This window comes from Phoca vitulina, unplaced genomic scaffold, assembly GCF_004348235.1.
Source record: "Phoca vitulina isolate PV1807 unplaced genomic scaffold, GSC_HSeal_1.0 scaffold2, whole genome shotgun sequence".
Lineage (NCBI taxonomy): Eukaryota > Metazoa > Chordata > Mammalia > Carnivora > Phocidae > Phoca > Phoca vitulina.
In genome coordinates this window covers 94,500,834-94,527,431 of record NW_022589705.1, presented here as the reverse complement: position 1 = coordinate 94,527,431, position 26,598 = coordinate 94,500,834, and the positions used below count along the sequence as shown (strand labels likewise).

Below are 26,598 nucleotides of genomic sequence, written 5' to 3'. Positions count from 1 at the left end.
CAGGATTTGGGTAGGTGTGCGGTGGTATCTCCCTGTTTTAACTTCTATCACCCTGATGATACGTGGCGCGGAGGGTCTTTTCACATGTGCATCTGCCACGTGTCCATCTCCTTTGGTGAGGTGTCTGTCAAAGTCTTTGGCCCATTTCTTGTTTGCTTATTGTTGAGTGTCAAGAGTTCCTTGCATATTTTGGATAACGGTTCTTTTATCAGATGTGTCTTCTTTTTCCAGTTTTATTGAGAAGTAAATATATCCTGGTATGTTGAAGGTGCACAGTATGCTGGTTTGGTTTACTGCACCATGAAATGATCACAACAGGTGTAGTGAACACCCGTCATCTCATGTAGATACCCCGCCATGTCTTTTGCAAATATTTTCTGCCAGACTGTGGCTTGTCTTCTCACTCTCTTCATAGTTAATGTATCTTTAACTTCACACAACCCAGAAAGGAGAACAAAGAAACAAGCGGCGCTTTGGGGCGGAAAGTTCCCGAAGGTGCAGCAGTTAAAGAAAGCTCAAGTCCCCGAATGGGGGGCCACCTGGGCTGTGTGGGGCAGCCAGCTTCAGTGGCCCTTTTTGGATGGTTGCTCCTTTCAGAGAAGAGCCCCAGTGTCCCAGCAGTCCCAGCCACAGGGCAGTCTGTACCAGCTGTTGCTGTGGGTCACGGCGTGGCCTGATGAAATGGTGCAGGAAAGGGGACAGGGTCAGGGACTCGGTGCTGGAGTTTCTGGCTAATGGGAGTTTAGCTCCAAGCTGTGGGTCCTTGGATCCTGGACCTGATGATCTTCCTATGGGACAGGCCCCAGGAATCTGCATTCTCAAGTCCCCATTCCACCGCCCCTCATACACCTGAGACCCTATCAGGTGAACTCAGGAGAAGCTGGCTGTCAACAGGGTGCCCCCTCCTTGACTGTATTTGCCCACAGAGAAGGGCCCAGATGTCATTTCCAGGTCCCAACCGTGTAGAAGGCTCTGGAGTCGCCCCACAGCACAGGCCAGTCTGTGCCCACCCCCACCCCCCACCCCGTCATGAGCAATCAGTTTATCGAACACGCAAAAGAAAAATAATTATTTTATTTAATTTAAAATAGCAAGACTTTGGCTTCGACCCAAGATGGTCAGGGTTTCGATACAGTTTTGCACGCGCCAAAAAGACCTCACGCTGTTACTATGCCACAGCACGAAGTTTGTAAAAACGTTTCTTGTACGATGTTTCTTCTTGTCGTGTACGTAAGAGCAGCTCTGTGTGCACCCTTAACCCCGGGCCAAATAATACTCTTTATTAAAAGACAAAACAAACAAACATAAAGAACTCAGAAGCACAGAGAGGCAGAAAGCACCTGGTAAGCCTGACTCAAAGACCAAGGTTCAGAAAGTGCCTGAGAAGAGAGGGCTCTGGGCTGAGGACACCCGGATGAGGCTGTACACCTGTCCTGAGCTGAGTCACACCTGTCCTGAGCCCCTACTCCCTCTGCCGGCCCTTCCTGACCGCGGCCTGCTGGGGGACGCCCAGGTCTGGCCAGTCCTGCAGGAGCCACCCCGGGCAGGCAGCCAGCACTGTGGTCTAAGCCAAGGACTCTGGGGCCCCCTTCCGAGCAGGCTTTATTCTCACCTCATCCTCTGTGGCCCACAGGCTAACTCAGCTCTGAGCCATTTTCTTTCTTGCAGCAAGCAACTTCCTGAATGTCTGCTCCATTCTAGAAGCTAAGGTGAGGGTCTTTACCAGCTACGTGCCCATCATCTGCCGTACTGTCTCCAGGGGATCCCTGGATGCCCCTTATATTGGCCATTTCTGTAAGGAGATTGCCCTACTGACAAGTAGCTTTCTGTAGCGGCAGCCCAGGGTTTACGGTGAGTCCTTAGGGGATGATCGCCTCTTGCTGATTTTCATAAAGAAAACTTAAAAAAAAAAAAGGAAACTGAAAATGAGCATTTTGGATCTAGTTCTGTCAATGGCTCTTTCTTTCAGATTCTCTTCCTGTGACAGATTCTGCTTTTGCGAATAAAATGGGACATGGCTTTGGTTTTAATCCAGAACCATCTGACAGGTTCAGAGGATCATTTCGGTTTTGCAGCGTTCTGACCGAACCCAGGGGAGGGACGCTGATAGGCTGAAGTTGAACTCTTCCTCCCCAAGCCTCCTGCGGTGACGCTGACACTTGCCACCTTAGCCAGTGGCTTCTGTGACTTAACAGAGAAACGGTTTTCTGAAATAACAGAAAAATGTTGGTGGAAGAGCCACGGCTATAGAAGATACAGATGCTCAATTTCGATCCTTTTCTTTTAAATGTCAATAATCACCCCATGATGCATGAGTCACTTCCCCGAACCAACTTCCCAAAGCTTCACCTTCAGGGAGGAATCTGTTATTTGGATCATTCACCAACTCTCTGGTCACCTTTTCTATAAAAAACTAAGCCGGGAGGTGATTCAGCCGGATCCCTACCAGCTCTCCCCAGTCCAGTCTTCCAGAGAACAGACCCGAGAGGCAGCGGACATCCGCTGGGATCCCCTGCAATGCCTCTTGTCCCTGTTCCAGCTCTCGCACGGGAAGAGGGAACCTGTATTTTAAAGTGACTGGTGGAGGCAGGCAGGAGTCTGGGTTCTGGCCTGGGCTTGAAATTCAAGCACAATCTGCATCGAGGGTTGGCAACCCATAGGGAGAATCTGGGAGGTCCCGAGGAGACCAGCTGCCCAGAAACCTCACGGGAACCTTCCAGCTGGTTAAAGGGAACCGGCTCTTTTGCTGACCAGCAAAGCTATCCAAGAAAAGCTGGGTTCTCCCGGAAATCTCAATGCCCTGACAAACCAAAAATCGGCTTTATGATATCTAAGCGGGGGACGCATCCCTGGTAACCCCTGGCATTTTATTTAGGACAGGTGCTTGGTATATATATATACCTCTTTGTGCTTTTCCCCCAGGTGTGGGTCCCTTGAACTGTAAACAGTGCTGTGTGGTCACAAGGCCCACGAGCAGCGGACCACAGGGCAACCTGACAGCAATCACGTACCCATCTCCCTGCCGACCCCACGCAGGCAAGTGCCCCCGCGTGCAGCAGGACACGGGTGGGAGGGGGATGTGCCACCTGAGGGTCTAGGAGGTAGAAGCAGCTGGGTTTGTGGTGGCTCCCCCACAGGGGGGTCAAGAGCTTCAAAAGCAGAAGGCCTCAAGTACCAGCAGACGCCCACCCCCACTTCCTGCAGCGGGGACTCCCAGAAGCACCTGTCCCCAGGTGGGCAGCACCTGTGCACAGAACTAGGAAGGGAAAAGCTCAGGCGCTTGGAAGTTCATCTGGGGTGCGTCTGGACCCCTGCGGTTCTCCCATCTTGGGACAGTGCAGCAGCAGCCTTGGGAGGGCCAGCCGGGCTCTCAGCACAAGGCTGGGAAGGGCAGCAGACAGAGAAGAGCCGAGTTCGGACGGCCTGGGTGCAGAGGACGAACATGATGCAATTGGCACCGCCCTGAAACGTGTTCCCAATACCCTGTCCGGGAGAAAAGGAGAGGCATGAGTGCCAGGGCTGGAGGGGGTCAGGCTCTCTCTCTCTCTCTCTCTCTCTCTCTCACACACACACACACACACACACACACACACACACACACACGGAGACTGGGAAGCGCTGCGGACCCCAGAACCCTGTCCTCCCCCCGCTGAGGCTGGTCTGCAACCCCCCCATGTGGAGGCCTTCTGGATTGGGAAGGACAGGATCACTCCCAAGGCCACTGGAGAGTCCCCTAATGTCCCTGGGCTGCAGCCACTCTTCCGGGGGGGCGGGGGAGGGCATCTGACCCTGCGCCAGAGCGGCAAGGGCCGGGGAGGGCAGGCCCACATACGTGCAGAACGACCAGCACTGGCGACTGCACGGCCGGGGAGCCACAGAGGGTCAGGACGAATCGCACGGTGCTCCAGACCCGGAGGCAGATGAAGATGAGCGGGATGAGGATCAGCTTCTTGTCGGCCACGGAGGCATGGTGCTGTGGCCGGTGAGCCTCGGAGAGGATGGGCCGGTACTCCGACAGGGCCTCGCGCTGTGCAGGGCACGGGGAACAGGTGTGAGCGAGGCGGGCTGCCGTGCCACCCTCAGCCCGCTGTGTGCCGCGCATCTCCCCGCGGGGGTCTAAGACACGGCTGACCGCTCTCGTGTCAGGAGCACCGCGCCGCATCCCGACCCCCGAGCCTAGCGCGCGCATGTCCCCACCTCGGCTAACGTGCCGGCATCCTACCAGGTGCCCGGGCCAGAAACCCTCTCCTGTTGCTGCTGCCCATGTCCCCTCCGTGAGCAAGTCCTGCGGGGTCCCCCTTCAAAAGAGATCCAGAAATCTGGATGCTCCGCCCACTGCCACGGCCACCAGCCCAGTCCAAGCGCCAGCACCGCTCCTCTGGGCAGCTGCAACTCTCTCTCACCCATCTCCCTCCGGCACCCTCACCATCCAAACTCCTCCCAACTGCAGTTCTATTCTTGGCCCAGAAGCAGCACGGTTCCTTGAAAACCTGTCAGATTCAGTTCTACTTGAAGGTCTCGGATTCCAGTCTAGCTCTGACCTCATGCTTACTGCTTTCGCCTGATTTACTCCAGCCACACAGGCCTCCGTAAGTGCCCAAACATATTCCCCAAGCACGCCCTACCACAGGGCCTTTGCACAAGCCGTTCCCTCTGGAGTGTTGTTTCCCATCTGCCCAGAGGCTCACTCCCTCACCCTCTTCACACCTTTGCTCAATGTCGCCCCCTGGAGGAGGCCTATCCTGACAACCCCTTTTCCAGTGCATAGGCATTTCCCAGGTAGTCCTGTTCCCAGATTCAGCTCTTTATTTTTGCCTGGTTTTTTGTAGCTCTTACCTTCCTCCTTCCTAGATGTCATTCATCCTTATTTATCAGGCCTGTTACTTATTATCATCCTGCTCTCCCCCTCCAGAATGCAAGCTCCCCCAGGGCAAAGACCTATGAAGGAGGGGCTCCATCCAAAGCTGGGGCAGAAAGAAAAGATGAGCAGGCACAGGCTTTGGGCTTCCCTACTCCTGGGAACACCCTTCAGTAAGAGGAAGGGGGTAGCTCCATTTCCAGATCACAACTGAACTGGTAAAAATAGATGCAGGGGCGCCTGGGTGGCTCAGTTGGTTAGGCGCCTGCCTTCGGCTCAGGTCATGATCCCGGGGTCCTGGGATCGAGCCCTGCATCGTGCTCCCTGCTCACTGGGGAGGCTGCTTCTCTTTCTCCTCCCCGCTCTTGCTATCTCTGTCTCTCTCAAATAAATAAAATCTTAAAAAACAGATGTAACTACTCATAACAAATATGTATTTCTGAGCGTGGTCCTGTGTCCGGGACACTGAAAGCCCAGGTGAGAGGAAAAGCACACACCCTGGCATCTCTGAGCACCCAGGCTGCTGTAGCTCACCTGCTCAGAGCACCTGCTTCCTCCCTTCCTCCCCTGGGGCCTAGAGCAGCCTGGCAGGGGTGGGGTGGGGGCAGGGGAGGAGCAGGGCAGCTGTCTTCTTTGCAAAGTTCGCTCCAGTTCACTTATTTTTCTTTTTTTAAGATTTTATTTTTGGGGCACCTGGGTGCTTCAGTCAGCTAAGCATCTGCCTTCGGCTCAGGTCACGGTCCCAGGGTCCCGAGATCGAGCCCTGCATTGGGCTCCCTGCTCGGCGGGAAGCCTGCTTCTCCCTCTCCCACTCCCCCTGCTTGTGTTCTCTCTCTCGCTGTGTCTCTCTCTGTCAAAATAAATAAATAAAATCTTTAAAAAAATATTTTATTTTTATTTATTTTAGAGAGAGTGCATGAGCAGGGGTGGGAGGGAGGAGCAGAGGGGAAGGGAGAGAGAAGCTGAAGTAGACTCTGTGCTCAGCACTGAGCCTGACTAGGGGCTTGGTCCCACAATCCCCCCTTTTCCCCCCGGAGATCATGACCTGAGCCAAAACCAAGAGTCCAACACTTAACCAACTGAGCCTCCCAGGCGCCCCCCGGCTGACTTAATTTTAGCTCTCCTTTCTAGCTAGAGGCAGGCAACAACCCCTATACATCCCTGCCCACTATTCTTCCTGTTTTCTGGAAAAGACTAGCAGAGTCGTTAGAGAGGACCAGTTCTCCCATGGGGGTTGGCCTCCCAGGCACGGCCCCAGGTTCCCCGCGAAGGGCAAGGAAGAAGAGAGGCACACAGAGGGGCTGCCTGGGGGGCTTCGTCAAAGAGTCCAGAAACTTCCCAGGGAAAAAAAGGAGCCAAGAAGGGGTGCCCCCGGCCCAGACAGGAGACCAGCAAGAAGATGGGATTTCAGGCCAGTCAGTAAACCCCACGGGATCAGAAGAGGGTGGCAGGCAGATGGGGAGGCAGTGGAGTTTCTGAGCGAAAAGCGAACCCGAAGTCTAGACTCACAAGCCACAGCGGGGAGCACCCACAGCTGCGGGGAGCACCCTACAAACTCGGAAACGGCTGCCATGTCACCGTACGTCCCCAAAGACCAAAGACAAGGGACACACGCCCCTGCAGTTTCAGCCCCTGAGAAATGGGGCAGAGAGAAAGCCCCGAAGAGCACAGCCGCAGCGCCCCTGGGCGTGGGCTCGGACGCCCCCGCAGCCCCCCACCGCGGCCCCCCAGCAGCGCGGCGCCTCGGCCCGCGGAGCCCGCAGTGCAGGACAAGGAAGGATGTCGTCAGAGGAAAACCCTTCTTGCCTGGACTCTCCAGCCAGCCCAGCTCTCGCTCTCTGGGCTCCCGAGACCCTGAAGAGTCTCCCTGTGTGACACACTCTCAACGACCACCGGTAACGCGGTGAGGCATCCGTGTCACCGAGGACGAAAGCCCACGCGTCTCCCAGGGGCCTCGCAGTTCCATTACCCGGATCCGGCTTCCCGGCGCCTGCATTCCCCGCGACGTGGAGCAACCCTGGAGGCCTGCCAGGAGGGGGCAGTAGAGGCCTGTGCCCAGAGCCCAGGCTGGGTGCTCGCCTCCTGGACTGCACACGCCGTGGCTTGGGCCTCAGGGGCTGGGCGAGTCCGGGGAGCCCCTTAGCCTCTGCCAGCTTCTATTTCCTTGTCCACAATGGAGGACTGACGGGACCCACTCCGTCCAGGGCCGCATAATTAGCAAACCCGGAGGCCCAGGCTGCCAGGGCGCAGTGGCCACACAGAGCTGTGGTCGGGGGGCCTGGGGAGGGGGCGGCCGCAGGTACCTACCGCCCTGTTTATGTGCTTCCTGATAAGGCAGTAGAGCACGGGCAGCGTGACGTAGGCCAGCATCTCCCAGAGCTTCCCGGTCAGCAGCATCCACAGGACGCGGTCCTCCGCCTGCAGGTCGATCCAGCACCAGCCGACTGACACGTCCGAGGCATCATAGCCGATCTTCTTCAGGGCGACAGCTGCCACCGTGATGGCCAGCGGGACCCCCCAGCTGAGGAACAACGGGCAAACGAGGCAGCCAAGGTCAGGCCCTGCTCCCAGCGAAGCGAGAAGGGGCAAAGCCAGGGACGCTCGGCGGACAGAACAGTGCTGCCGAACCCTGGACCACACATCAGCCCCGCACAAAGCGGGGCAGGAGTGCTCAACTCCCCCCACCCGGCCCCGCTCTGCCCCTGCCCTGCCAGGCCCACCCTAATGTCGCAGAGCACAGGGATGTCCCCGCCTCCTGCCTGGTCCGACGCACCCCCCAGCCCCTCAGAGGCCGGGTTCTAATTCAGAACTGCTGGGCTCCCATCAAAAGGAATGAGATCTTGCCATTTGCAATGACGTGGATAGAACTGGAGGGTGTTAATGCTGAGCGAAATAAGTCAGAGAAAGACATGTATCATATGACCTCACTGATATGAGGAATTCTTAAATCTCAGGAAACAAACTGAGGGTTGCTGGAGTGGTGGGGGTGGGAGGGATGGGGTGGCTGGGTGACGGACATCAGGGAGGGTATGTGCTATGGTGAGCGCTGTGAATTGTGCAAGACTGTTGAATCACAGATCTGTACCTCTGAAACAAATAATACATTATATGTTTAAAAAAAAAAGAAGATAGCAGGAGAGGAAGAATGAAGGGGGGAAATCGGAGGGGGAGACGAACCATGAGAGACGATGGACTCTGAAAAACAAACTGAGGGTTCTAGAGGGGAGGGGTTAGCCTGGTGATGGGTATTAAAGAGGGCACGCTCTGCATGGAGCACTGGGTGTTATGCACAAACAATGAATCATGGAACACTACATCAAAAACTAATGATGTAATGTACGGTGATTAACATAACAATAAAAATTAAAAAAAAAAAAAGAATTGCTGGGCTCCTTGCAGATGGGCGCGAGGCACGGGGAGGGCAGCCTCTTCCTGCCCCCAGAGCGGCCTGCATGCCACGTGCCCGCGCCTGGCCCACACAGCCCCCTTGGCCGCCTGGGTCTCGGGGTGCACCCACTGGCAGCAGGATCCAGAAGGGGGACCAGGGGCTTGGGCAGACACCTCTCTCCGGACCTGAGACCTCCCTGCTCTATGGGAAGGGGATATTCCCGGCAGAGGTCAAAGGCGGGCCTCTGAAGCATCAGGCCTGGGGCTGGCGCCCCCTCTTAGGGCAGTGCCAGGCCGACTTTTTGAGAGCTTCCCCTGATGGCAACACGGCCAGATGAGGGCCAAGCCCCAAGGAGCTTCCTGGGGTCCCCGCACCAGTCTGCTTGCAAAGCATTTTACACGGGCCAGGGGGACACACAGAGGCTTCGTGGTGGCACCGTGAGGTGGCTCCGAGCTTGGCCTGCCCGGCAAGGAGCAGGGTCCAAGTTGGCCCCCACTCGGCCTCCACACGCCAGTGTTTTCCTCCACACAGTGGGGACGGGAATGGCGCCTAGAGCAGAGTAGGTCATTGGAGAATAAACCGAGTGGAGTGTGCCTGGCACACAGGACTGGGTAAGTGTGTCAGTGGGTCTGACTGCTGTCATGAGTCGTGTCCGACGTCCCAGGATTCCGGCCCGTAGGGCAGGTGCCAGGAAAGTGTGAGGCCCATGCGGTCTCTGCCCCTGGGAGAGCGCACACGGGCCTATGGCCCAGGTCAGTCGCTGGAGGATGGAGCCGTGTATAAACAGGACCCTGTCATCAGTAAAACGCTCAGCTCAGAAATCAGTTATATGTTGAGAGCTCTGTGTAAGCAACAGTGGCTCTTTTTTGTTTTTTAAGTTTATTTTTACTTATTTACTTAAGGAATCTCTACACCCAACGTGGGGCTCAAACTCACAACCCCAAGATCAAGAGTCGCATGCCCTTCTGACTGAGCCAGCCAGGAGCAGCTCTTTTTGAGAGAAAGTTCTAGAACAATGATGAGACCATAGCTGCATGTTAGTCTTGCCAAAATGAGAAGTGCTGTGTTCAATCAGGTTCTCCAAATACTGCAGGGCTGTGGGGGACGGAAGGGAGAAAGCCAGCTCCCCGGGCCTGGGAAGGACTCTGCGTTGGGCACTTTCAGAACGGAGGTGCCTGTTCGACCCACCCCCTCTTCCCATACTGGCCTCTGGGTGCCCAGACAGGCATGAGGGCACGGCCACCCGCAGTCTCAGCATCTGCCCTCCCCACAGCGGGGAGGGAACGGGAGGCGGGAAGCAGCCTGTCCTCCTTGAGGTCACAAAGGCACAGAAGGGACAAAAAACCCACAGAAGTTAAAGGGTTAAGAGAAAGGGACCAAGTTACCCCCAGGAGCCTGTCCATTCTAAATGCTTGTTCTATCGGTTACTCATCTGTGAAGCTGATACAGATGAGTATTAAACCGTTCTGTCATAATACAGGGTTACCACTTAAAAACTCATGCCGTCCTGGGATCTGGAGACAACACGTCACAGCTGTGAGCTCCGTGAGGGCAGGCGCACTGCGCTTTCCAGCATCCAGAACAGCGCCTGGTGCCTGGTAGGGGCAAAACAAGGACCTGCTGATGAATGAATGAAGTTTGAGCCAAGTGATGGAGACAACTTTCCCCCATTTACTCTTTAACTATTCACTGCAAGGACATCATTGTCACTGAAAAGGAACTAAAAGGCTTTTAAAGTACTAAAACTGCAATCCCGAAGTTAGTTGTGGTGTTGTTCATCACTTTATGGCTTACAGGGTTCCTTCGAGGAACCCTGTGACCACCAGAGAAAGCGTGGTGTGTAGGGCGCATCACCCTGCAGGGGGCTGGGCAGGAGCGGAGGGGTGCCCTCGGGACTGGAAGGAAGCATGCAGGACAGACACGTAGGAGGAAGGACCGCACTCACAGGCAGGGTGATTTCTCCATCCTCAGCATCCTGATGGCCCTCGCAGGAGACCTGGGCCCAACCCGGAGACAGGTGTTCTATGACTTTAGGCTCATCGTAAGAAAGCTACAGAGTGATGCATTTCCTCTCTATGACTGGGGTGCACCTGGAGCTAAGTTTGTGTTGGGAAATAGCCGGAGGGAAGACCCAACAGGCAGAGGGCTTTCAAGGGTTAAGAATGTGGGTTGATCAATCAGAGTCGCTGTTTGAGTCTAAGCACAGATGGCCAGAAGTGGCAGGAGAGGTATTTAAGTGGGAGGTGGTAAGAAGAAGTAATATCAGGGAGGGGTGGGAATGGAGTGGGAGGGATCGAGAGTCTGATGACCCAGCAAAGCGGGCTCTACCAGACTTGTAATTTATGGGTTTGGGCCACGCTGTGCCGGTTATGTTTAACAGCTGGCTCTGCACACAGAAGTGTTTGTATGTGTGTGCGTGTGTACATATGTGTGCTTGCACACATACACTTATTATTACTTTAACTGATGTGAAAGACGTGAGGTACACAACCTGCAAGTAATAACACAACACACTGTGATCCTTGGGGCGAATTCCATATAGCCAGTTGAGCCCCACAGAATGCGCTGGCTAGGGCGCCTGGGTGGCTCAGTTGGTTAAGCGACTGCCTTCGGCTCAGGTCATGATCCTGGAGTCCCGGGATCGAGTCCCGCATCGGGCTCCCTGCTCGGCAGGGAGTCTGCTTCTCCCTCTGACCCTCCCCCCCTCATGTGCTGTCTCTCTCATTCTCTCTCTCTCAAATAAATAAATAAAATCTTTAAAAAAAAAAAAAAAGAATGCGCTGGCTGATTTTTGCCAACACGCTATGGTTGCAGCTGGCAAATGAAAGTAGTTTCGGGGCGTCAAGTTGGTTGTGTTTTCATTTTCCTTCACACGTAAGAAGAACGTGAAAAAAGGAAGACCTAAGGGACAAGAAAAATGGTGACCAGGAGCGACTTCCTTGTGGGAGAAAATATTAATTTCCCAGCCCTGGAAGAGTATTCCTTCTATTTTTATTTTATTTTTTAATTTAATTTAATTTAATTTTTTTTAAGATTTTATTTATTTAGTTGGAAGAGACAGAGACAGCGAGAGCAGGAACACAAGCAGGGGGAGTGGGACAGGGAGAAGCAGGCTTCCTGCCGGGCAGGGAGCCCGATGTGGGACTCGATCCCAGGACCCTGGGATCATGACCTGAGCCGAAGGCAGACGCTTAACAACTGAGCCACCCAGGCACCCTATTTTTATTTTTATTTTTTCTGCTCTACGATACCGCCTCTTCTCACCCCCTTAAATACCTGGCTTCCTGCCTGCCCCAGTGTGGATACCATCTTTGCTGAAGTTCACACAAGGAGCACTTTTAAGTATAATCTTTCCTATTGACATTTCCTCCATAACCTTCTTAAGTCTAGATAAAGGGTCCAGCAAACTATGGCCCTCGGGTCAAATCTGGCTGGAGGGCTGCTTTTCTGCTTTTTTAAATAAAGTTTTATTGCAACACAGCCTCGTTTACACTCAGTCCTCTACATATTGTTTAGGGCTGCTTTCAGGCTACAAGGGCAATAGTTGCAACTGAGATCAGATGGCCTGTGAAGCTAAAAAACCTACAATCTGTGTAGGGTTTGTTTGGGGGAAAGTTTGCTGACCTCTGCTCTACACAATCAACAAAACAACAAACCGAGCCCTGATCTGTCGTGTCTGCCATTTTCCACGGGGCAAATATTCCCACTATAACTAATTTCAAGCCATCAACACCTGTGGTTGGAGACAGATGTGCAGTATTTCTGACAGTATTTCCATCGGGCAGATAAAATAGTTGTAAATAACCCCAAGTACACAGATTATAGTAAAATAATTAAGATGTAGTTTTTAGTGGGGCACCTGGGTGGCTCAGTCGGTTAAGCAATTGACTTCAGCTCAGATCATGATCTCGGGGTCCTGGGATCAAGCCCAGTGTCGGGTGTCCACACTCAGTGGGGAGCCTGCTTGTTCTTCTCCCTCTGTCCCTGCCCCCTGCTCATGCTCTCTCGCGCGCGCTCTCTCTCTCAAATAAATAAAATCTTTTTTAAAAAAGATGTAGTTTTACGGGGTGCCTGGGTGGTTCAGTTGGTTAAGCAACTGCCTTCGGCTCAGGTCATGATCCTGGAGTCCCGGGATCGAGTCCCACATCGGGCTCCCTGCTCGGCAGGGAGTCTGCTTCTCCCTCTGACCCTCCTCCCTCTCACTCCCTCTCATGCTCTCTGTCTCTCGTTCTCTCTCTCGCAAATAAATAAAAATCTTAAAAAAAAAAAAAAAAAATTTTAAAAAAGATGTAGTTTTAGTATTTTTATTACTTTTTCTTTTTTAAAGATTTTTATTTATTTATTTGACAGAGAGAGAGCCAGAGAGAGAGAGTACAAGCAGGGGGAGTGGGAGAGGGAGAAGCAGGCTTCCCGCCGAGCAGGGAGATCAACAAGGGGCTCAATCCCAGGACCATGGGATCATGACCTGAGCCGAAGGCAGACGTTTAAGGGAGGGAGACTGAGCCACCCAGGCGCCCCTTTATTACTCTTTTTAATACAACTTATTGTAAGTTTATATATTTATATATATATATATAAGTTTATATAATTTAGTTTTTATTAATGATTGCCTTTAACAATCAGCTCACAAAATGCCCTAAAATTTAATAATTGGGTCTCCCCAGCTGGCTCCAGGACGCCAATGGACAGAGGATAAAAAAAGGATAATTTGCTGAAGATGTCCCAGGTTCTCGACCTGCAGAGTGAGGAGAAAGTACTTTTGGCAACCTCAGATAAGCCAAGCCATTCTCAGGCCAGGTGGCCAGCCCGAGCTGTAGGCGCCATGAATCTAGAAGGCACTCCACAAAGACATGTGGGACATGGTCCCTGCATTCCAGAAATGTGTACTTCCAATTTCTGTCACGTACCATGTAACAGTTTTCTCCTCTCCCCAAAAAGAAGCCAGCAACAGAAAAATTAACGAAATCCGAACCAGTAAAATGTCTCTGAGTTAACAGCACATGAAAAAGACCAAGGACGTTAGTTGATTATGACCTAGAAACTCATGTGGTTGGAGGGATCGCCCTGATGCCCAGATGTGGGCAGATCAGACCGGCCAGGGAGCTGTCCTGCCTCCGTGTGGACACTTGTGACCCACATTCTAAATTTGAGATTGTTAAACTGGCCCCAGAGCCAGGCGCATTAGGAGATGCTGGGCCTTGAGCTATCCTCTTAAAGTCTCCTGACGAAGTCGGGCTAGGGGAGATGGGGTTAGATGGCTGGAGGAAAGGGTGTCCTGCTCAATACCGAAACCAAGGGCTGAACTGGCAGCTTCACTGAAGGAAGCCACAGGACCACGTGCAAGGGATGCTATGAAAGGTGTTTGGTCCCCTTCTCTCCAAACCTGTGCCTCTCAGGCTGAGAAGCAGGGCTGGGGTCACCTGGATGGAGGGAGCCCGGAAGACCACACTCCGAGCACAATCCCCCACGTGGAGGGGCACCAAGAGCTTCTCCAAGAGGTGCCCACGCCCCCTCCCTTCGGGTTCACCGGGAAACCGAGGCCAGACTCCAAGTCGGCTTCATCCTCCCTCGGAGGCTGTTAAGAGCTGAGTTGTGTTCCCCCAAGACACACACACAAATTCATATGTTGAAGTCCTAACCCCTAGTACCTCAGGATCTGACTGTAGGTGGAGGTGGGGGGGGGGGTTCTTTAAAGAGGTGATTAAATTAGAATGGTCTAGAGGGTGGGCACTAATCCAGCATGACAGCCGTTCTTATATGAAGAGATTAGGACACAGACACACACAGAGGGAAGACCATGTGAAGACACAGGGTGTAGACGGCCACCTACAAGCCACGGAGACAGGCCTCAGAGGAAACCAGCCCTGCCAACCTTGATCTCCGACTTCTAGCCTCCAGGACTGTGAGAAAATGGATTTCTCTTGTTTAAGCCACTCAGTTGTGGTACATGTTAGGGCAGCCCGAGCAGGTAAGAGAGAGGCTTTCTACGAACTATGGGGGAGACACGTGCTCAGGCCCGGGGGTCCCACCACAGCCAGGCTGACAGAGCTGGTGGGGTCCCTCGGTAAGCTTAGGGGAGGGGTAAACTGACAAAAAGCCATTCAGATCTCTCACGAGCTGAGCTCTTCTTTGGAACCTGGCATCCTTTTGTTTTCATTTTTATTTATTTTTTTAAAGGAGGCTCTATGCCCAATGTGGGGCTTGAACTCACGACCCTGAGATTGCACGCTCTTCTGACTGAGCCAGCCAGGCGCCCCAGCATCCTTTTGTCTTTAAAAAATCTCCTCTAGGGGCGCCTGGGTGGCTCAGTCGTTAAGCGTCTGCCTTCGGCTCAGGTCATGATCCCAGAGTCCTGGGATCGAGCCCCGCATCGGGCTTCCTGCTCCGCGGGAAGCCTGCTTCTCCCTCTCCCATTCCCCCTGCTTGTATTCCCTCTCTCGCTGTGTCTCTCTCTGTCAAATAAATAAATAAAATCTTTAAAAAAAAAAAAAAAGGGATTTAGTCTCTAAAAAAAAAAAAAAAAAAAAACTCCTCTAGAGGAGCAGAACCAGGAGTACCACGGGATGAGCCAGGTGGTGAGGAAGCCATCCCCAATACCTGAATTCCCTGGCATCTATCAGCTGCCCCTGAGCAGGCGGCCCGTCTCCAGGACGGTGATGCTCTGGGTTTCCCTTGGAGTTCCCAACTCTGCCCAAATGGGGATGTTCCGTTATGTGGTCTCTGGAACCTCTCCCCCCAGAGTCATGGTGGGGAACACCTGCGGCTACAGGGACAGTTCCACTTTACACACAGATGGGAATACCCTTCCTCCCGCTGCACGAAGGGGGTGAGCCTGCAAGGTCTGCTCACTCATTTGCCCCCACCGTTAGATTCTTGCACTTTCCCCTCACCCCAAACCTCACTCTTCCTACAGATCTTCCCACAAGGGGGTGGGCACCTGCTGGGAAAAAAACAAAAGGGTCTTCTCCCCCAAACAGCACGGCCTGGTCTCTGCGCTGTGCGGCCTATGGAAAGCCTTGAAGGTCAACTAAAAAAAAAAAAATGCTCTGAGAACAAAACTATCGGGCAACAATGTGCCAATTTAGAGAGCTCTTGGGAGCAAGACAGAGCCGGGCCCCGAGCGAAGCACAGCTGCAGCGAGCCAGGCCTGGTGGAAGGAATCACAAGGCCCGTGGCTGCCTGGAGGTTTCTTCCCGGAACAAAGGCCACTTATTGTTGAATGTGGGGCAGAGCAGTAGGTCGTGGGAGAAGTTCAGGGAGCCGGCCAGCCACTGGCCAGGCCACCACGAGGTCACTCTGTGGCACTGGCCACAGAAGCGAGTGGGGTGTGCGAAGGAACTGCTAAGCACACACACCCGAGCAGGCCTGGCCCTGGTGGGCGTCATGAAGCCACCTGCCATGCTCAGAGACACGGCTCAGGCCCCGGCTGACCGGGACGCCAGGCAAGGATGGGCAGGGGCTGAGCTTGCCCTGGTCGGAGGGTCAAGGGCAGACTCTGCTGTCCCGCAGCCTCCGGCTTCCCGCGAACACAAAACGCTGTGCGGAGACCTCGCAACGCAGCAGCATCCTCTGAAAGCTTCTCAGGGGGAAAAAGCAAAGCCAGTTCACCTCTTGTTATTTTGGGGAGCACTGCCTGACATGGGGTGCCGTTCCTGCAGCTGCCACGTGCCTCCCTCATTCGGACACACCTACTCGGGGCCTTGTCACCAGGCCCCACAGTGAGCTAGTTTCCCACCAAAGAGCTTAGAGCACCTTCCCCTTCTTGGCCCCGTTTCCCCTTTTGTCTCCATTAGAACTTCCCGCTTCCCACAGCAGGGGTCTTGATGGTGAACCTGGGAACCATGGACTTTTCTTCCAGAACCCCCAAGCAACCTCCAGAGCGTGGGTGGGCCCGCGGTCATGCCCACACGCACTCCCACCTCGTGCCCGAAGAAACCCTACGACTGCCTCACATGGCTAGCTTGGCCAGGACCCTTCCTTCTGACTTGGGGGCAATGAGGCTCCCCCCAGCCCAACCTTCCTCCCCTGCCCACAGGACACCCCATGACACCCGGCGCGGGGGTGCCTGGGCACGCAGGTGCAGAGACGGTTCACGCACCCTGCTCCAGTGTCGTCCAGGAGCCCACCACGCTGCAGTGGGGGGGCTGACAGGAGCTGACAGCTGCTTTGGAAAGGCAGCTCACCTTCAGCAGGGGGACGGGGATGGTTTCCCACCAACTTGGCCTACTGGACCAGAGAAGAACTGACCGCGCCCACAGCAGCTCCGGGCACCTTCTCAGGTGAGTATTGTAAATGCTCCCAGATGCACATGCCCGTGACTGTGAACTACGGGTGTCTGCGTCAGGCTGCCTCAACGGCCACGGACAGTGCAGAGGGAGGGACTTCTCAACCCGGGCCTTCCCTTGGATGCTGAGTATTCAGTCTAACACAACCTTACAAAGGCAATAAAAAACAGGGAATTCACTTTCAGAATACGGTGAGATTTGACGTGTGCTAAACTTGCGGGTAAAGTCTGAGGAGTAGGAAGATTTTTATCTCCACGAGGTATTTATTAATTACCAAAGGGGAGGACAGTAACCATCCTGCAAAACTGGCAGGCAACACCTTCATCAGGCGATCAGAATTCCTATCACCAGAGGTGAACAAGTCCAAGTCCCCGGGGAGGGAGAAATAAGAAGATTGTTCTGTGGGATTCCAGACCCAGTGCAGAACCTGAAACCACTCATGGGGAAGCACCGGAGAGCCCGGCAGAGGGACCTTCCACAAAACCACAGACCTGTGCCTTTCAAAAAAGTCAGCGTCCTGAAACACCGAGAAAGAAGAACTGTTGTGGATCGCCGGACAACAGAGAGACCCGACAACTAAGTCAAACACAACCTGAGGGTGTCCCTTTGCTATTGGGGACATTGGCAGGAGACCGACAACATCCCTGTAAAGTCCACCCTCAGGTAACAGCATCGTTCCAGGCGACACCACTGCCCTGCTTCTGGAAGGTGTAGGTGGTTACCTAAGAGACGGTCCCTTTCTTTCGGAAATACACACTGAAGGATTTAGGGGTTCTGGGGTCATCAGTCTATACTCTTAAATGGCTCCAGAAAAATAAATGCAGAAGACAAAAGCCAACATGATACCATGTTCATAATGGCAGAAATCTGGAAAGTTAAAAATAAATTGAGTAATGATATCTCAACCTTAAGAATTATCCTCAGGCCAAGAGACAAGATGAGATCATAAATGGAGGACCGACCCTTGGAGTTCTAACCCTTAGCCTCCCAATTATGGCTGCGTGAGCTCGGGCAAGTCGTGAGCTTGGGCAAGTCGCATGAGCTGTGACTGGAGGGTGATGGTCCTGCCCAGCCCCGGGGCTACTGGTGGCCAATGAGCTAAGGAACGGACAAGCACTTTGCAAGACCTCAGGAGCCAGACGCAACTTGTGATAAAATACCATTTCCTTGAGGATAAAGTCTAAGCTGCCCTCCTTCCCCAGTGGGCAAAGAAAAAAGTCTTTCTGTAAAGGGAGCCTGCTCAGGTATTATGATGGGGCCCTAGGGGGTTGCGCAGGTGCTTTCTGGGAAGTGGTGTGCGTGTAGGATTCTATCTGGCCTCCTGCTTTATGTGGTTCCGTTTTAGAGATGGCTTTTTTTTTTTCATTTAACATTGTATCATACTATTTTAAAAACATGGCTTATAGAGTTCACAGCCAGTATTTGATGGCTGTGTAATGTTTCCGGTGGGGTGTAGTTTATAATCTTCTGCTCCCCTATATTTTGGACATTCAGGTTGCTTCCAAATTCCCACACAAACTCCTTTGTACCTACAGCTTTGAATGTATTTTGGATTATCTCCTTTAGACTAGGTCCCTATAAATAGGATTAGTGGATCAAGGGGTACGAATCAAATACTTTCTATGTGGATTATTCCAGTTTCCATTGCCAATAATAATGTTTTATTTATATTTGTATTTGTATAATGTATTTATTTATAAAATAAAATACCAGTTTTACCGGCATTTATCACATTAGTATTCTGCTTCACTACTTTTTTCTAATTTAATGAGAAAATGGTACCTCCCTGTTATAATTTGTATTGCTTTGACTATTAACAGGAGAAACTTTTCCCCATAATATATTTATGAACCATTTTGACTCTTGTCTCAATGCCTCCTTTGGCCATTTATCAGGGTATTTGTTGGTTTTTTAAAAAATCATTTCGGGGCGCCTGGCTGGCTCAGTCAGTAGAGCATGCAACTCTTGATCTCAGGGTTTTGGGGTTTGAGCCCCATGTTGGGTGTAGAGATTATTTTAAAATAAAATCTTTAAAAAAAAATCATTTCTGGGCGTCTGGGTGGCTCAGTCGTTAAGCGTCTGCCTTCAGCTCAGGTCATGATCCCAGGGTCCTGGGATCGAGCCCCGCATCGGGCTCCCTGCTCGGCGGGAAGCCTGCTTCTCCCTCTCCCACTCCCCCTGCTTGTGTTCCCTCTCTCACTGTGTCTCTCTCTGTCAAATGAATAAATAAAATCTTTTAAAAAAAAATCATTTCATAAAAACTAATAGACATTCCCAACATCTACATTGTCACGTTTTAAAATACTTTCCCAAACTGAAGGTCTGACAAGGACTGATCTTCAGTAGTCTGAACTGGTTAAAAAGTGGATGACTGTGCAGCCTCTGTCTGAATATGAAATTTATCATGCCAACAGGTCTTTAACAATTATAAACTCATACTCCAAAGAAAGCCACTGGAGAGCCCTTAGCAAGGTCATGAGCAATACAGCCTGGGAGGATCTAGGTCAATAAATGAACCTGTCAGACAGGTTTTCTACCAATTCTCTTAGACCAGCAAGATGCTGAGAGCTAACTTCTGAAAGGGAACTCCAGAGAACAAACTGTCAAACTCCCTTTGTAGCTTGGATATAGATAATTTTTTTTTAAGTAGGCTCCATATCCAGTGTGGATCCCAACGCGGGGCTTGAACGCACAACCCTGAGATCAAGATCTGAGCTGAGATCAGAGTCAGAGGCTTAACCGAGTCACCCAGGCACCCTGGTAATTTTCTTTTGAGAAGCTGATGGATCACATTCAACGGACAAGATGAACAACTCCCTTCTTTTTCGTGGCCAGCATGGAGGACCCATGGGCTTTCTTAGGAGGCCTCTCCTCAGCATCACAAAAAACACCCCTAGGACTGAATGGAAGGAACTCCCACTCAGGTTCATTAGCAAATGCATCTTTTCTATAGGAGCTGTACCAGGTTCTCTTCATCACTTAAAAAATATATTGTTTTCGGGACGCCTGGGTGGCTCAGTCAGTTAAGCGTCAGCCATGATTCCAGGGTCCTGGGATCGAGTCCCGTATCGGGCTCCCTGCTGAGCAGGGAGCCTGCTTCTCCCTCTCCCTCTGCCTGCTGCTCTCCCTGCTTGTATTCTCTATCTCTCTGTGTGTCAAATAAATAAATAAAATCTTTAAAAAATATATATATATATATATATATATTGTTTTCAGTATTCTTTTTTTAAGGGGGGGGAAGAGAAGAGATTTTTGGCAAAGAAAGGTCCTATCTTAGGCTCCTTCTCAAGTACATGTGAACTCTGGTGTACATGCTGCCCACACCCAACCAGACTGCCAAGGACTGGGTCTCTGAAATACACAGAGGCCAGGGCCGGGGGGATGCTGCAAAGGGAGGAAAGGCAGCCCCTGTGGATCTCTGCAGCATCTGAGGTACTGTCTGGCTCCTTGAAAAACTTTTGACATGAACAGCTGAGAAGGAGGCCACTTAGTTTCCTAGGGACCAGCTGGCCTTCCTCCAGCAGTTCTGAGACCTAGAGGTCACGTGACTCTTGCAGGCTTGTGATCTCACCGTTGTGACACCCAGGTGACCTGTCTCTACCAAAGTGCTGACTGTTCTCAGTCCCATGGAAAGCACTCAAGCTTATTTAACAGAGAGGTCCTATAATTAGGGCAGTATTTGGTGTTCTTATCTGGGAGACAGACAAGGGGAAACAGGCCCTATAAGATTCCTGCCTTGAGTGAAGTGCAGGACACCATGGACGTTCAAATCTTGGAACTGCACCGGGAAGGAGTCAACTTTCATGGGTGAGGGTTACCTGATGAGGTGCTTTAATGCCAGGGCTGGGCAAAGCCCTCAGTTGACTCTACTCTCATAGACTCCAGGCAGCTGGGGGCCCTCTTCCAGACCAGACCCTGCCACTGACCTCACCCTCGGAGATACCAAACCCTAGAAAATCAAGATCGTCTGGGTCTAGAGATGCACAAAGACAAAATCATGAAGACGATACTCTGTAATACAGCTCCGACAATGCATCTGGCCGCGGGCAGCTAGCCCGGGAGTGGCTGAATGCATCACACCTACTGTGACACAGGGTGCGACTGGGAGCAGCCCCCCTCTCCAGGCTGGAGCAGCACCTAACTCATCTCGCAGCCTGGGAACGAGGAGCTTCTCCCCATGGGCAGTAGAAACGGCCAGAACGCAGGGAAGCAGGAGGCAAAAGGCATAAGGTGTCCTCGCCATCTCTCCAGGTGCTTCCAAGTTATGAGAGCCGAGCTCTGACCCCCCACCTCTCCGCGAGGTTCGGGCTAGGGCAGGCACAAAGGGGCGCCCTCTGCACTGATGCTCCGGGCAGGTGCACCTCTCCGCCCGCATCTTCCCGCTGGCCCCCCGACTGCCTCGGAACATGAGCAGACACGACCCTCTGGGGCCCCGGCCAGGGGTCCGACCAAGACGCGGGCGCCAGAAGGGCGCGAGGGCCACAGAGGCAGCAAGCAGGGCCCAAGTGCGGGTCGGGGACTCGAGGGGAAGCGGCGCCGCAGCCACGCACCTGACGACGTGGAAGGCCCAGAGCAGGCGGCCGGTCCGAGGCTCGCGCGCCGCGCGGACGATGCTGAGGTACAGGTAGAGGGCGATGGCCACGGTCCAGAAGAAGGAGCTGGTGTTGGCGAAGGAGGAGAGCGCGCCTTGCAGCACGCAGTCCCACGAGGGGCCCGCGAAGTCCTGCAGCACCCCGTAGAAGTAGGAGGCAGCCGAGAGCAGGTCCGCCAGCGACAGGAAGAGCAGGAGGCGCCGTGCCGGGCTGCGCAGGTCGGGCCACAGGGCGTGCGTGGCCACCAGCAGGCCGGAGCCGAGCGCGGAGAGCGCGCACGACAGCAGCACCACGGCGCGCTCCGACGGCACCAGCTCGGTGGGCGGCACGGGCGGCGGCATGGCCGGGCGGGCAAGGGGCCGGGGCCGCGGCGCCGCGGGGACAGAGGCCGGGACGCGCGTGCGGCTCTCGCCGCCGCTGCCGTCTGGGCACCGACGCGCTCACGGCTCGCGTCCCGGCCCCTCCCGGTCCCTCCGGGCCCGCGGCCCGCCCCCTCCACGCCCCGCCCCGCGCCCCGCCCCCGGCCGCGGCCCACGGCCCCCGCGCCCTCCGCACTCCGCCCCGCGCTCCGACCCCGCCTCCAGCGCCCGGCCCAACCCCGGCCCCGGGGTCCTCCGCCCTCTGCGCTCCGCCCCCACGCTCCGCCCCCGGCCCGGAGCCCTCCGCACCTCGCCCCCGACCCAGGGGCCCTCCGCGCGCCCCCAGCCCCCTCCCCCCGGCGCCCTCCGCACTCCGCCCCGCACTCCGCCCCGCGCCCCGCCCCCGGCCGCGTCCCCCACGCCCTCCAGGGCACACCCCGTGGCTCTCGCGCGCGGTCCGCCACCGGGTGCCCGGACCCCGAGCCTCCACCCTGGGCCACGCCCCCACGCCCTCTAGGCTCCACCCTGTGGCTCCCACGTCCCCTGCCGCGTCCCGGCGCCCTACCCGGGCACCTTCCTCCCCGCCTGCCGCGCCAGGGCCACCCCTGCTCTAGCCAGATGGCTAGGACGTCCCGTCCTGGAGAGGGAAGGATTGGCATTTTTAGGGCTAGTGTTACCTTCCATTCAGCCAGCTGGTGTGCGGTGTGTGTGTTGGGTGAGGGACAGAGGCATTCTTTCCACTAGTAACAAAACAACCGTGGAGTGTGATCATCCTTCCTTATCCAGCGGTACCCGGACTATTCACAGGGTAGTGATGGTTACTTTGGGAAGGGAGTGTTTTCATTTTTTCTTACAATGAGCACGCTATTTTGTAAAGTCAAGCTTACTAGGTTTTTTTTTTAATGAAATATTAATTCCCGATTTACTGGTTTTTACTTTTTTGAAAATTTCGTATTTTTTTTAATTGAGATTCCGTTCACATCCCATAAAATTGGCCCCTTTCAGTGTACAATTCCATCGTTTATAGTACATTCACAAGTCTGTGCAACCGTTACAAGTCTGTGCAACCGTCATTATCTAATTCCCCAAGGGTTTCATCACCTGGAAAAGGAACTGTTAGTAGTCACCACTCCCCGTTTACTCTCTCCCCTCAGCCCCCAGGCGATCCCTAGTCCTCCTTCTGTGTCTATGGATTTGCCCATTCCGGGGGCATTCGCATAAATGGAATCAGATAGTAAGTCCTCATTTGTGACTGATTTCTTTCACTTGGCATGTTTTCACGGTTCATCCACATTGTGGCTTGTATCAATACTTCATTTATTTTTTATGGCTGAGCAAGATTCCATTGTATGGATATACCACATTTGTTATTTTTTTATGTTGATAGCCCACTTTCTGGCTATTATGAATAATGCTGTTATAAACATCTGTGTACAAGTTTTCGTGTGGACACATGTTTTCAATTCTTTTGGGTATGTACCTAGGAATAGAATTGCTGGTCATATGGTAACTCTGTTTAACTTTTTGAGGAACTGCCAGACTGTTTCTCAAACTGGCTGCAACTTTTTATATTCCTACAGCAATGCAGGAGAGTTCCAATGTCTCTCCATTTTCCTAACACTTTTTCTGATCTTTTTGATTCTAGGCATCCTAGTGGTGTGAAGTGGTGTCTCATTGTGGCTTTGATTTGCATTTCTCTAGTTCATCATGATGTGGAACATCTTTCCATGTGTTGGTTGATCCTTTGCATATCCTTGCTGGAGAAGTGTCTGCCTATTCCATTCCCTTGCCTCTTGTTTGTTTGTTTTTGGTTTTGAGGGGTAGGAGTTCTTTATATTTCTGGATACCAGACTTTGATCAGATATATGACTTACAAAAATGTTCTCCCCTTCTCTCTGTTGTCTTTTCACTTTCTTGATCATTTTTATATCATAAAAATATCAATATTTTAATTTACATATATAATATACACATATATTGATATATATCAATATCAATATTTATATCAAAAAATCAGATATGATTTTTTATTTTCTTTGAAGTACAAAAGTTTTTATTTTGCTCATGTCCATTGGACCTATTTTTCCCCCTTTGGTTGCTGTGCTTTTGGTGTCCTATCCAAGTACCCACTGCCTAGTCCCAGCTCATGAAGATTTACACCTGTATTTCCTTCCTTCCCAGTACAACAGTGTTTGGTTACCGTAGCTTTGTAGTAAGTTTTGGAATGGGGAAGTGTGAGGCCTCCAATGTTGTTTTTGTTTTTCAATATTATTCTGGGGCGCCTGGGTGGCTCAGTTGGTTAAGCAACTGCCTTCGGCTCAGGTCATGATCCTGGAGTCCCTGGATCGAGTCCCGCATCGGGCTCCCTGCTCAGCGAGGAGCCTGCTTCTCCCTCTGACCCTCCCCCCTCTCATGTACTCTCTCTCATTCTCGCTCTCTCAAATAAATAAATAAATCTTTAAAAAAAAAAAAAAAAAAATATTATTCTGGCTGTTTGGGGCCCCTTGCAATGCTGTATCAATTTGAGGGTCAGTGTTACCATTTCTTTAAAAAGAAAAAATAAGAAGCCAACTGGGATTTTGATAGGGATTTCTTTGAATCTGTATATTAATTGTGGGCATAACGCTATCGTAATAATATTAAATCCTCTTATCCATGTACATGGGATGTCTTTCCATTTATTTAGGTCGTCCTTAATTTCCTTCAATGATGTTTTGTAGTTTTCAGTGCACATTAGATTTGCTTTTGCATTTGATTCATAAAAGGCAAAGATTATCATAGGCATAGACCTTTTTAGATCTAACTTTTAAAAACACTGTATTCTGAAATATGCATACTGAAAATTACCTAAAATACAAAGTACAATCTAACATCATACAACAAAAACCCACCCACAGCAAGAAATATAACATTTCCAGCACACCAGAAACCTCCCCCAAAACTTTCTTCCCCTTCAGTCACTTCCTTGCTTGTTACAAAACCATTCATGTATGCATCCCTAAACAAAATGGTATAGTTTGCCTGTCTTGAGCTTTACATCAATGGAATTCACACTCTATCTTCCTTTTGTGTCTTCTATTTTTCTGCTCAACAGTCTCACACAAAGCTCATTCATTTTGATCACTATATTCATTCATTTTGATCACTGTATCTAGTATTCATTTTGATCACTGTATTCATTCATTTTGATCACTGTATAGTATTCTGTTGTATGGCTAATATATGTATCCATTCTACTGCTTTTGGACACGTGGGTTGTTTCCAGGTTTGGGCTATTACTAGCAATGCTGGAATGAGCATATATTCTTTTTTAACCAGAAAAAAATTGACTAAAAACAGAGGTCAGAGGCTTGAGCAAGCATGTTCACGGACTTTGCAGAGCAGAAGAGCAGCTGTATTCCTTCTGAGTCACTTCAGAAGCCCCTGACCTCCTCCTGAGAGGACCCCAGATAATGAACAGACTCCAGCAGAGAGTGCTGTTGGTGAAGCCTCTCAGCTTTTTACGGATGTGAACAGTTTTAGGCTTGGGTTGTGCAACCAGCTCTGGGCTTTGGCACGTGGCTGGGCAGGAGCCTGGAATGGACTGCCCCTTTCTCCCTCCCACCAAGATCAGAGTCATTTAATCCTTTGGGTATTTGGGGGAGGAAGGGGGATAGGAGAGGTCTGGCAAGCTGCTTTGTCACAAACCGAGCCTGACTGTATCTTTCCTGCTTTATTGAGATGAAAGCCCTTTGCCCACCTTCCCAGGTGAGTGCTTGGCTATTCTACAGGCAAGTTTGATCAGGAGATCGCTTGGTTTTCTTTGCACTGGGAAAAAACATTCCAAGAACCATTCAGACTTCCCACTATAGATAGGGACAAGGTGGGGGTGGGGGGTGGAGAGAAAGATATGGAATGATATAGCTTCAAATCACTTCCAATTAAGCTTGTAGCTCATTTTCCACAGCCTGAGCTCCCTGATGTTGCCCCGTGGGTCCAGACAGTAAGCAGGAAGTGAGACTTAAAACTGCCAGGTTGCTGGATGATTTTAAGCTACTGAGTGTGGTCTCCACCAAAGGGAGCCAGTGACTCCTGGCTCCGCACCTCTCAATAGAGCTCCTGGGCTCTGCTTCTCCTATCCCAGGGGCTGTTGGTCCCCCAAGGAGGCCTAACCCAGAGACCAGTGGACCCAGAGAAGCCTCAGGCCCTCAGGCTGTCACCGACGTTCCCAACCCATAGGGAATGCGATGTCCTATTAGCCACCTTTTCCACTTCTGGTCTCCCGGTCCTCCTTCCCCCCTCCTCCTTGGGGACTTGGTAAGAAACTCAGATGGAGTCTTCTTTTGACCCCAAGTCGTCTCTCTAGAGTTTGTGCCAAGCGAGCTGGAGGTCGTCTGCTGCTCCATGTCCGAGGTCCTGGCTCATCGCGACAGCCTTCCCGGCACTGCGATCACCTGACTGCAGAAGGAGGGGCCCAGACGCGGAGAGGCCCCATAGTCACGGCCAGTGGCCCCAGAGGCAGATTGGCTTTGGTTTGCTTCTCTCCCCTCCTCCCACCCCAGTCACCAGCACAAGAGCCTCCTCCTCACACAACCGCGAAAGGGGTGACAGTCCGATGTCTCTAAATCAGAGGAGTCCTGGACGATTTTCCGAGTGTAACGCCAACCTGAGTAACAAGCCGTGTATGTGATTTTAAAGATTTTTTTTTTTTTCGGGGGGGGGGGCAGAGGGGCAGAGAGAGAGAGAATCCTTAAGTAGGCTCCACACCCAGTGCAGAGCCCGACGCGGGGCTCAATCTCACAACCCCCGAGATCATGACCTGAGCCGAAATCAAGAGTTGGATGCTGAACCACCCAGGTGCCCCTTGATGTATGTGATTTTAAAAACTAGAACAGAGGAGGGACTTTTCCTTAGGTTGCTGGTAGAAATGTGGGCTGGCCACCTTTCTCATTTCCCTGTTTGGAGGTGAATATGGCCCGTCTTGGCCCCTCCTGCCCCAGTACCACAGTGAGCAATGGCTGTGGTAGAGGAACCTGGCCCACACGGGCCCCTCTCGGTACTCCCCCCACCCCCCGCCCCCAAGGAGGTTGTGTAACCCCTGCATGCTCAGGCGGCTGTTGGGCCACACAGTTGAAAG

The 26,598-nt window shown here is 52.3% G+C and overlaps 1 protein-coding gene across 1 annotated transcript; it reads right to left on the bottom strand.

Moving 5' to 3' along the window:
* Nucleotides 1–1,106: 1,106 nt before the first annotated feature.
* Nucleotides 1,107–21,464, bottom strand: GPR157 (G protein-coupled receptor 157). Its single transcript, XM_032394172.1, has 4 exons — nt 21,082–21,464; nt 7,166–7,379; nt 3,833–4,027; nt 1,107–3,483 (listed from the first exon to the last, which is right to left on the bottom strand). The coding sequence occupies exons 1-4, from the start codon at nt 21,462–21,464 to the stop codon at nt 3,289–3,291; spliced, it is 987 nt and encodes a 328-aa protein (XP_032250063.1). The 3' UTR covers nt 1,107–3,288.
* Between the last annotated feature and the right edge of the window lie 5,134 nt (nt 21,465–26,598).